The 12,610-nt window shown below is 36.9% G+C and overlaps 1 protein-coding gene across 6 annotated transcripts in view; it reads left to right on the top strand.

Annotated features, from left to right (window-relative positions):
* Nucleotides 1-12,610, top strand: part of LOC102775351 (mitogen-activated protein kinase 10) — a 231,325-nt gene that overhangs the window by 133,565 nt on the left and 85,150 nt on the right. For 3 of the 6 annotated variants that reach the window (XM_006767183.2, XM_006767185.2, XM_006767184.2), the window contains exon 3: nucleotides 3,971-4,042. The exons of 1 other annotated variant lie outside the window; for it this stretch is intronic. In XM_006767183.2, coding sequence (XP_006767246.1) covers nucleotides 3,977-4,042 — 66 coding nt within the window. In that variant the 5' untranslated portion in view covers nucleotides 3,971-3,976. Of the gene's footprint in view, nucleotides 1-3,970; nucleotides 4,070-12,610 lie in introns of all 6 variants that reach the window. 2 more of the 6 variants (XM_006767186.2, XM_006767187.2) reach the window with 1 other exon arrangement.

Below are 12,610 nucleotides of genomic sequence, written 5' to 3'. Positions count from 1 at the left end.
AGTATTGATCTAAGCTATTAAAGCACACCATAGTTGCATTCTTTTATAGCAGCTGCTCTGCACCAGTTCAACATAATAAATTCTTAAGTGTATTTCATTCATACAACTTGGCCTACTGCTTTGCTCCGAGTAACCATTAACTCATACAGGCATGTAATGAGGAAAATCTCAGAATAGTACACAGCAAGGAATGCACATATGGGGCTTCTCCCAGGAGAACAACCAGTAATTGAAAGCACTAAACTCCCAATTATCATCCCTTCCCATTTGCAAACTCCTCACGGGTCCTATATCGCACCCAGATATTGTCACTAATTTCACTTTAGACTAATATTGAGATAATGCCCTGCCATGTATGTTGTTTCTATGCATTGGTGCCAAATGCTCTCTGCCACGCTATCAAGAAATATAATTACCAAACTAGGTTTCTGTAATTCACTGAGATTATCATACTGAACATTCTCTTTCTTTTTGTCCCTTTGTGGAAGGGTCTGCAGTAGCTGAGTGACTTAGTCATGGTGTTATATTTGAAGTCTTTATTATGCAAACCAGGGAAAGTCAGGATGCTTGTTTTTCATGGCGAGATTATTCATTCATTAAAAATTAAAATACATTGCTCACTTCAGGTGGTGGGCTGGATGTTATTTCCCACATGTCCAGGTCAGCAGCGGAGAACAAAGATAGTCCTGCTGGGCAGCACATCTTCCACTGCTGCAAACTCCTCATTCTTCATTGGTTACCATCAAAGTTATTGAAAATTGACAGGTCTCACCATGAGGAGATAATGAAGATACTTAGATTTGGGCTATAGAAGGCAGGCTTTAAATTGGATTCTCCTTTTATTTAATAAACATTTGCTTGACAGTAACTATGTACTAAGAATAATGCTGGGCCTTGAGGTTTTAAACATGAATAAAACATAATCACTTTCCCTGAGAAGGTAATACTGTAGTATGGAACAGACATATGAATGAAAACTCAGGATATTGTAAGGTATTCATACTAAAAGTATAAGCAAAGTGCTGTGAGAAGACTGAGGACAAAGTATCCCCATTTAATGCATGCGACAAGATCATGAAATGACAATGGAACAACATATTTTAAATTCTGGAAATGAGTATTAGGAAAATGGAAATAAAATTATAAAACCATTTGTGAAAACATAAATGTTTAACAAAACTTAAAGTAAGGTATAAAAGGACTATAACTGAAAACATGTGAATAAATATAAAGTAATGTCATTGTGTTATGGTGTTTATAAAATATGTATAAGTAGAATATATGACAACAATATCAAAGAACTAGAGGGGAAATTGAAATATGCTATTATAAATTTTTAAAATTATATGTGAAGTGGGATAGTACGGTTTAATGCTCGCATACTGAAAATTAAAAATGCAGGTGATATACCCTAGAACAACCAGTAGGAAGAAGAAAAAAGAGAAGTATAACTAAGATGCTATTATATAAAATAAAATAGAAAACAAAAAGCTACACAGTTCTTTAAAAAAAGGCTGTGTAGGAGAATAAATGGATTAAAAAAAAGAACATAAGTGTAAAATACAGAACAAATAGTACAATGGTAGATTTAAACTCAATAACATTCATGATTACCTTACATGCAGAAACATAAATACATCTGAGGTCCTCAGCAAACATAGCCATAATCAACATTGTACCGCAATTAGGCAAGAAAAAGCAGATTGAAAAAGCGGTTAGGAAAGAAAAGTAAAAACTGTCTTCTCTTGCAGACAGTTTCTGTGCCCACCAAGAATTTACTAGATTTAACACATGAATTTATTGTAAAATATAAGGTCATTTACAAAAATCATTTTTTTTCCAGAAATGAGAATTTGGGAAATTAAAATTAAAATTATGCCATTTGTAATAGCATAAAAAATATAAATACCAAAGACAATTTCTCAGGCCCCAATTCTCACAGAATGGCTCAAAGGTCAAGTGACAACTGCACATGTAGTTACGTTATAGAAGAGGAAGCCCATCCTAAGGGAATCCAAATCTTTTATAATGGATAATAAGCATGCCTTACTTTTTGCCCTTATCTATGTTATACTGGAAAGTAATCATACTTGGCCTTCTGCTCCGGAGGGAGACACTATCTTTCTCTTCCAAGGCTGTTTGTTGTATAATCACCCTTAAGAAGATAGTCTGGAATAAAGGCATCTGTTTGCAGCACATGCAGAAACGTGAGAGGCCCACAGAGAATTTGTCTCCCAACAGGGATGTGCTTTCTCCCTTCCCCTACCTCATATTCCTGACCAATTGTCTCAGCAGGACTTAATGCACACCTGACTTTCTTTTTTGAGATATCTTTAATGTAGTTAGATTTAAGTGACTATATTAACAAAATATAATATAAATTAGGTTTCCATGTATGTATGTGTGTTTCAGGGCTCTTGATTCTATTAATTGTTAGTCTATCTCTGCATCAACCCTACATAACATTAATTACTAGAGCTTTAAAAAACAAATCTCAATCTGTGGCAGAGCAATTCCCTGCTTCCCCTCCCCGCCTCCCCACAGACAAATGCCCACCTTGTTTTTCTTCAGGAATGTCTTACAGTTTCTCGTCTTTTCATTCTTCTTTAAATTTAAAAATCTGCCCAAGTTCCAATGTAAAACTTTTTTTTCTTGAAATTCAGACCTTCCTTCCAGGATTGTTTAGCTTGCTTCAGAGGTGTGTTCAGAACTTCCTATGGGAAATGTTTTGCAGGGGTCGCCAGTGGGATTTCCCACCACAGGTGGATTCGAAGCTTCGTTTCCTGTCCTCTGCATTGCTGCCCTTTAAGAACTCAGGGTCTGGTCTCCAGACATCAGCAGATGGCCTGGGCCAAGTGGCAGCTTCAGCTCATTGACTTCTCTGCATGGATCCTTTCACATTGTTTTCAGCGCCTCAGAACTTTTCTTGCCTTTTTTGGGCAGTTCAGCTATGCACTTTAGAAGATATTTTGTATATTCCATCTACCTTTTTTAGGAGTTTTGCCTTGAGAGTGGTTTTCAGGATATCTACTCGTTCATATTGCCAGAAACAAGTCTTTTGTCAATGTGGTCTTAAAATTCTGTCATCTCACAGAATTGTGTCATACACACAATAAACATTCAACAAAGTGTGTTTAATTGAACTGATAAGATTTCATCTGGGTTTCTGTGATGCTGCCTCATCATTTCCAAGTAACTTAGCATTTATACCATTAGATAAATTTTGTCTTCTTAAAACTTTACAGAATTATAAAATATTTTGAACATACAGAAAATAATATAATTGAAATATCTGTACTCGCCATCAAGATTAAATCATGTTAATATAGTGCCCTATTTTCTTTAGTCTGTGGTTATATGGTTATTTAACAAAGTGATATATATTATCATTTTGTATATTTTTAAAGTTTACATTAATAATATAGTGGTTTTCATACCCTTTTGAAACTTGCTTTTCCCCCCACTCAGCATCATGTTTGAAAATTTTATCTATGTTGATTCCTTAAACTCTAATTTAATTATTCCAATTCCTGAATATAATTTTATTGCAAATTACATTTTATTTAATAGTCCCTGTTTTCTAGAATAAACATCCTCATATATATATATATATATATATCCTCTTGAAACTAATGTTTGAGAAATTTTTAAAGTTAGATGCCTAGAACTGAAATTGTTGTATGATAGGATATACTTTACTTTAATTTATTATGTGTACCCAGTTTCTTATATCTATTCTTTATGATTGTGATGATGTTGATCATTATAGAAGACAGGACATTTTTATCTTCTTTTTTACTTAATATTTATAATTTGTGAAAAGTACTTATTAATGGTCTGAATAAGGATCATGCTGAAATATGTTGTGCATGACACCTTGTGTATAATTCAAATTATATTAAAATTTGTATAATTAAATAATGAATAATTAGGTGATTTGAAAAGTCACACCCCTCCTTTTTCTCTATAGGTATTTATGAGCCTCCATTTACTGTACTACTGCAGTGAACCAACCTTGGATGTGAAAATTGCCTTTTGTCAGGTGTGTGTTTCTTAGAGGTAAAACAAGGTACAGTATATTCCCTTGTATTTCCATTTTGCCATTCCATCTTGCACATGTTCCACATCAAATCTAGTATTTAGGTAATATTAAAAGTAGCTTAGGAAGTAGAAGAGGATACTTAAATGTTTTTTCTTTCCTAGTTCATTTAAGTTAGAATAGGAATGAAGAGATTTCCTTTTAATGATTATAAATAGAGCATTTAATCACTTATAAAGTGGTTGCTTATTAGGTTTCACTTATACTTAACATTTTTAAAATTTTTTTTCAAATTCTTGAAATGAGGCTGAAGTCTCTGTTACTATTTCTCATCCTAAGGACTGATGGGCCCTGAGTAGCTCCAATACTCCTATGTAATAACGTGCAGTTGCTGATATCCAGTCTAACCAGTAGTTAGTAATAACATCTAAGCAATAATAATGACAAATAAATAATGAATTTAATAAGTAGACTTAATCTATAATGAATAGTAAGAAGGTGACAACAATGATTGGTCGTGTGAATGGAGCAGGTTGGAATTTCTTCTTGTATTTATATCAACTCTAATTTTAAGAGAGAGCCTCCTTGAGGCACCCATGCTTGTTACAGATGTGCTTAAGGGAGTCCTAACCTAAGCCTGTTGTCAGTGTATAATTAATAGTGCTCCCTTTTCTCTCAGGAATCATTCTTTGGAAAATACTGTAAATTTTATGATAATTCCATTTACACCCCAAGCAGAGTGCTTCACGTCAGTTTGTCTGTAATCATTTTTTATTGTATCTTCTCATTTAACTGTGTGGTAAATAGAGAAGATATGCATCCATTGAAACAAGGTTTAAAAAAATCCCTCTGCAGCTCCTATTATTTTAATACAATCTTTTCTGATTCTATTAATATGAGCTTCTTAGAGAAAATATACAGAAGCATAAAGAAAAGAAAACATTGGTATATTTATCCTCCCTGAACATAGTTAAAGCTGTTGTGGAAAAGTAAACTGTGTCACCTGCTGTGAATAGGATTTGCTGATTAGTCTCATCTCCCAAAACTGCAAACGTGGTGACTGAAGCCTCAAGGTCTTGGTAACTTCTCTTACAAGAACTCTGGAGCTGGAGAGCCTTGACTAGAAATTGTATGACCACTTCTTGGCCATTTACTTGTAACTTTGGGCAAGTTAGTTAGCCTCTCTGTGCTTCAGTTTTCTTATTGTGAAAAGGGGAAAATCATACTGCCTATCTTCTATTGTTATGGGAATTAAATCAGTTAATACTCACAAACAGTGCTTTGGAATATGTGTTTGTCAAATAGACAAGTCCATCCTATATAATAAAAGGCTAATGTGAAAATTGACCAAAGGGCAGAATGACTGGTTGCTATGACACGCACTGACCACCAGGGACCAGATGCTCCACACAGGAGCTGCGCTCTGGTGGTCAATGTGCTCCCACAGGGGGAGCGCCACTTAGCCAGAAGCCGAGCTCATGGCTGGTGAGTGCAGTGGTGGTGGTCGGAGCCTCTCCCACCTCCACGGCAGCCGGACAGTCCCTGAGGGCTCCCAGACTGTGAGAGGGAGCAGGCCAGGCTGAGGGACAACGCCCCCCACCACCACCAAGTGCACAAATTTTGTGCACTGGGCTTCTAGTTTTAAATAAATGTACATTCGCTCTTCTGATGCTCCCATCGAGTCCCAGTATTTTCATTATTAGCAGTATCGTGAGTACTCCTGCAGTTGTGTCTCCAACCCAAACCTTTCCCTGAAATCAGACTTGTAGTTCAACTCTGTTCTACATCTCCTCTTAGGTGTCTAATAGGCACATCAAATTACACATATTCCAAACCCAGCCCTTGATCTTTCCTACAAAATGTCTTTGTTTGTTATTTCAGTAAATGCTAAATCCATCTTTCCAATTGATTAGAACCAAATCTTTGGAATTATCTTTTGGGCAACACTTCACATCCAACCTGTCAGCAAATTCTGTTGGCTCTACATTCACAGCATACCTAGAATCTCATCACTTCTTACCATTCTCTCCATTACCACTCTGGTCCACACTACCATCACCTCTTGCCTGGATTATTGCAAGAGCTTCCAACTTAGCTCACCCCCAAATGTTTACTCTGGAAATATCACCAAGAGTGACATTTGAAAAATACAAGTGAGATCATGTCATGCCTTGGCTAAAAACAAAGCAAAACAAAACAAAACAAAAACCTGTCAATGTTTTTCCATCTTACTTGTGGTAAAAACCAAAATTCTTATAATAAATACCCAAGCCTTTACCATCTAGCCAGTAGAAACCAAGTCCTGAAGTGTTCTTCCTTTATTATCCATCGGCCCACTCCTTCACAACTTCAGGGCTTTGTTAAAATGCCATTTTTAAAGGGAGAGTTTCCTGACTATCCTATTTAAAATTGCCTCTTCTTATCTCACACTGCCTCCTCAACTTCCTTGCTTTTCTTTTTTTCTGCCACACACTTTTCAGTATCTGATATACTACCCATGTGACAGGTATGTTGCTTCTCTGTCTCCACTAGAGTACATTTTCTTACTTGGGCAGGATTTTTTCAGTGGTGTGTCGGAACCAGCTCACATGGGCTCACAAGTGTTGGTTGTACACATCTCTTCCCAACTCTAAGTTCAATGATGAGAGGTTGGTAGATTAAAATCTGTCATGGAAGGAGTATTGCATAATGTAAATAAGCAATTGCTACAAATAAGTCCTCTTGCTGCCTCCAACACCCCTGAAATGTCGAACATTTACCAGTACATTTGTTGGAATTTTGTCTCATTTGCACACTGCTGCCCTGTAGGACTAACAATAATATGTGGCCTAGGGCAGGCTTTTACCAAATATGTACCTAATGAATGAATACATGATACATGTTTCTGCAATCAGTTGCAACTGTGATAGTTCTCTGGCAGAAATGAATGAATTTCTGGGCCCTACCACTTCAAGTTTTATGACTGTGATCCTAGCCATTTACTATTGACATTAATACTTAAAAGATAAACAACAAATAGAAAAACTAAGTTCATATTTTACATAGTTCAAGATTAAAGCTGAACTTAGCCCGAGCTGGTTTGGCCCAATGGATACAGCATCAGCCTGTGAACTGAAGGATCCTGGGTTTGATTCTGGTCAAGGGCAAGTAACTCGGTTGCAGGTAACTCAGTTGCAGACTCCTCCCTGGCCCGGGGCTTTGTTTGGGGCTAGTGCAGGAGGCAATCAATCGATGTGTTTTCCTCACACCGATATTTCTCTCTGTCTCTCCCTCTCTCTTCCACTCTCTCTAAAACAAACGTCAGTAGGAAAATATCCTTGGGTGAGATTAAAAACCCCCGCAAACAAACAAAAACAAAAAACACACACCACTGATCTTAAAAATTATTAATAAAAAATCCAAAAACATCAGCTACTTTTTTAGTCCAAAAAGTGTTTGTATAAGTTGAATTTATTTTCAAATTAGCTCCCAATATTTGAGTAAAGATACAGAATGTAGTTCTAACAAGATCTCTTTTAAAGCAAAGAAATAAAGAGAAGTGAAGCGCGACCTTTCTAATGACTGAACTTTTTGCTTTCTAGGAGCTTTCAGTGGCTAGAAAATATAATGCATAGTCTGTAACTTCCCCAAATTTAAAAATATTATAGCAAGCAGAAACTTTCTATTGGGACTCCATATCTCATTTACTCTGCATGTAGAATTTTTATTTGTTAATAACATTTATTTTTTTTTCTCTCTCCTGTAGCACTATTTTCAGAGACAAAATAATATGTTGGCATTTACTTTCAAAATGTGTTCTTTGGAAGCTTCTAGTTTCATGAGACATCTCATGGATTCTTGTGCTGTGGTGTTTCATGTAATCACCAGCAGAGTTAGGTTGCTCCCAATTTCTTGCCATAGAGACTATACAAAGACCTAAAGTAATTTGTCAACAGTTAGTGATCAAGTATATCCAGACTTCAGACCTCTTGGATCTTAATCTGTGGCTTTTTAAAAATATGTTATATTTCCAGTTTTCACTGTTATCAATAAGAAATCACAGAAAATAAACTTGCCTAGATAGTTACTTATCAACAGAAAATATGTATATTATCTGTAATAGCATTAGCCTATTTCTTCATTGAATTATTTGAAGAAAATGGGATTAAGTTTTCAAACTGCTGTGATTTGTTTTGTTGTTTTTTCTATAATCCCATCAAGCAACTTTTGCAAGCGAGCAGTTTCTTGTTATATTCTGGGGAGAAGTCTGTCTTTGAAGTGTTAGACAATAAAAGAACAGTTTTTAGTTTGCCCTGATATGAATCCTTCACAAAAATATAGACCTACAGGGAGTTGAACCTGCAAAAACTCTTGATCCTCTTGAGAAATAGGTAAGCCTTCTTTTCTCAGTTGAACAAAAAAGTGCGGAGCTGCTAAATTTCATATGAATTAAAAAGTTTTGTGGAAAGTGCTATTTTTGGACCTCTGCTGCAGTGAACAGATGAGTCAGGGTTTTAACCAGGGAAAATAGACACAGAGAGAGAGCCTGTGTTGGAAACTGCAGGCATACCCACTGGTGCCTGCAGAATTTATGAGATCCTAATGGGCATTACCATTAGTTGTACAGTTTGTGTTTTTCTCACTCAAAGGTGACCACCTCGGGGACAGGACCAACACATCCTTATCCTTGACTTCCAAACCCAGAAATCTGCTTTAATTCAGTAAATGATCAATAAATGCTTTTTAAATAAAAGAGAGTAAATAAATCTTAATAGAAAACACCACTTCTGGAGTAGAAAATCGTTTGCTTGTTTTTCAAAATTAAGTCACTTTCTCAATATCTTAACATCTTAGAAGTGTATTAGCAATAGATTTCATTGTGTTTTGGTTATTTTGGTAATCACAAGTCAGTGTTTACCTAACATTTATTTGAAAGTTATTAAATAAAAAGTTATTAACTTATTGTCCTTTCTAAATGTTTGCTGATGCTTGAGTTGGTTATCAATTATTTAAAATGATTTTCTTGATTTCTGAAAGTCTGAGACACAGGGGGTTCATATTAATGAAGCAACATTTGTAAGTTTAAGTAGCACTAGAACTAAAGGAACTGTGCTCAGTGGGCTTGACACAGAAACCATGCCTCTGTGTGCAAAGTAGGTATCTATTCATTGACTGATTATTATTTGATTTCACCATTTATTTATTCAGCATGTCTTTACTGAGTACCTATAATATGTATCTGTAACTTGCAGAAATTAGGGATACAGGATAAATTATAGGGTTATTCCCTTCAAAGAGCACACTGCCTGATCTAAGGCACAGTAGAGGGTGGCTAGGCTTATAAACATAAAGAAGACCTACTCCTCTTTGAGCTAAAGACCTCAGTGATAACTGTGGGCCAAACAATAATGGATCAGAAAAACCCCAAACCCCCAATAATTACTGAATGCTTCCTATGTGTGAAGATTTCATTAAGATTTTTTTCTCTCTCAATCTTTACAACATTATTAATTATCACAAGGCATTATCCGATTATGTTTCATTCTGGAGTTGGAAATCTCATTATACTAGAAAGTCTTTTCCTGAAATCTTGAACTTGAACTTCTTGAAATCTTTCATTGGTGTACAGTGTTTGGGCTGAAGTGAGTAGCAACTAAATAGAACCACAAAGCTATAATTTGCAAAGAAGCCTAATATCCCATTGTTCACCAGTAGGAAAAAAAATAAAGGATTTTATATAAATTCTAAAAGATGAATGTTATAAATAAGGCTTAAAATAGTACTGGGAATATGACAAAAAATAGCTGCCTCATTGAGGAGTTCTTATTGTCAAAATTTTTCTTCAATGCTATTTGAATTCTTACTGGTTTTTGATATAGCACCTTGTTTTTTGATACATGTGATAGTTAAGACTGAGCATGTTGATTTTTTTTATAGTTAAAGGATGCATTGGAACACATAACGAACAGAATAGCAGGCATTGTTTCTGCTGACTTTATATAACAATCCTACAGTGGCATCATGAAGCGACTCGATATGCTAGTCATAACTATGAAAACGACTAGCTCAATATCATTTGTGCCAAAAGCAAGATCATCACTTTAGGCAGATACTTTTCAGTATCCAAAAGACAATACTTAAAGTGTATCAAACAGATTGACCAGTTAATTTTCTGGAGATGCATTTTGCAGCTAATTCATTTTGGCTAGCCTATTGAGATAGATCAATATAATATCATAACACCTCTAATAGTGCTTGCCATACAGTAAGTGTTCAATAAGTATTTAACAAATTGAGAAAAAAATTGTCATTTATTTTTATGTTTATGTTTTGAATGTTTTCCTGGAGTCCAGGAAATTGAATTGATTGCTATATTTGGTTTGATATAGATATCCCAATTTAGTTGTTTCCCTTATACATAACCACTTGTTCTATTGCTGCTGTAACAGATATTACAAACTAACTGGATTAAAATAACACAAATTTATCATTTTATTGTTCTATAAGTGAGAAGTCAGACATGCATTTCTTTGGATTAAAACCAAGTTGTCTCCCTGGCCGGGGGTTAGAGCATCTGCCTGGCACCGAAGGGTCACAGGTTCAATTTCCAGTTAAGGGCACATGCCTGGGTTGCATGTTCCATCTCTGGCCTGTTCGGAATGAGGCCTCTCTCACATCCATGTTTCTCTCTCTCTCTCCTCCTCCCTTCCACGCTCTCTAAAAATCAATGGGGAAAAAAAATTCCTCAGGTGAGGATTAACAACAACAACAGAAAGTATATATCTTGGAGTTGAATGATTAGATGAGCTTCATTACATATTAATTGGGACCACTAATTAATAGTTCTAAGACTTTGAGCCAATTAACAGCTCATTTCTCAGCTGTTGTTAGTGTTAAATATCCTATATATATATAAAAGGCTAATATGCACATTGTCCCCTTGACTGGGAGTTTGACCAGGAATTTGACCAGGGGATGAGGTCGGCCAGCCAAACTCCTGTACCCCCTCCCCCCGGCCTGCTCAGTCCTATCAGCCTAAGGGCAGACAGGCCAGACCCCACCCGTGCACGAATTTGTGCACCGGGCCTCTAGTAGTATATAACAGAATACATAGTTCACCTTTAGTAAGTAAGCAATTAATACTAGTTCACCTTTCTTTCTTCCCTTGACTCATATGACTCATGGATATACTGCTTACTAGCTATGGGCACCCCTCAGGAAGCAGCCTGACTAATGGGGAATCTGTAACTGTAAGTGTGGCTACGGTCTTTAATCCCAGTGAGAAACTGGTTAAGAAGAAAACTCCCACTATTAAAAGAGCTGCTCCCACAGGGGTTAGCTCTCTGGTAGCATTTTACTATGATCATTCATCAAGGGCCACTCTTTTCAGTGGCCCATTGTAGGCACGCCTGAGGAGAGAGTGCCAAGTAGGATCTTTTCAGGGCATATGCCTGAGGACTGCTTTTCTGAGAGACCTCCATGGGCCTGCAGCTTGTGCAGTGCAGTGGTTGAGTAAAATCTCTCACTTTGTGCCTTGTTACCAGGAATTCAATTTCATATGAGTCATATTTACCAGAGAATCAAACTCCCCTGGTGCTGGTGGGAGTGAGGTTCTTATGATAACTTCAGAAAATGAATTTTCTAAGATTCGCATGGGAGGATGGGATGGGGAAGAAGGCTTTATTTGTGTGTAATTACATTTCTCAGGTCCCAAAGTCCCCTACCCCTTAAGCCAGTCCTGGAAAAGGTGCAGTTAGCATTCCAGCAGAGCCAGAAGCCAGGCCAGTGTCCAGAGCTGCTGTTCCATGTTGCAGCTAACCCCTTAAGCCAGTCCTGGAAAAGGTGCAGCTAGCATTCCAGCAGAGCCAGAAGCCAGACCAGAGCTGCTGTTCCATGTTGCAGCCGGGTGTGGTTTAGCATTGAAGTTAAAGTTCATTAGTCCACGTGTGGAGTCCAACAGGGCTGTGGGCCATGTGGGCACAGGGGAGCACATTCCCCTGCCACAGGAGAGCCAGGGAACCCAGTGTGCCAGGGAGAGAAGAGAGAAGAGCCACCTTCTCTTGTTTGGAAGTTTAAATATTCAGGTCTTGTGAACTCGCAGTGGCCATGCCTATCCTGGCCACTGACTTGTTCTCCGGTATGACTGGCAGACAGGTAGGCGCCTTTCCACGTCACTCAGACCTTTACTGGGCTTGAGTCTAAACAGTCTTTGTTCAGTCCCTCCCCGCATTGATCAGCAGGGAATAGACTTGGAAAGTGTTAAATGCAGCTTTTTGGCACAGCTGTATAAATGGCCTGCCTATATTATCTAATCTTCCCTTTGTTCCTTTCCTGTTAAATAATAACCAGATTATTGCAACGGTATCAATATGAAACATATTTCTATATCCTTTGATTATTTCTATATTCTATGCCCATTGTTTGGTTCCAGGTTTATTATAGAAAGAACTATTGAATATATTCTTCCTGTAGGTAAGTGATAGAGAAATTTTACCTTTTCTATGAACTTCTTTGATACATATATGAGATTGATGAATCAAAACTTGCCACTCATTGCCGTTGTGTTGTGTTGCCATCATTTTTTCTTTGGCT

This window comes from Myotis davidii, unplaced genomic scaffold (assembly GCF_000327345.1).
Source record: "Myotis davidii unplaced genomic scaffold, ASM32734v1 scaffold662, whole genome shotgun sequence".
Lineage (NCBI taxonomy): Eukaryota > Metazoa > Chordata > Mammalia > Chiroptera > Vespertilionidae > Myotis > Myotis davidii.
The sequence above is the reverse complement of the archived record's forward strand: the minus strand, read 5'-3'. Positions and strand labels throughout refer to the sequence as shown.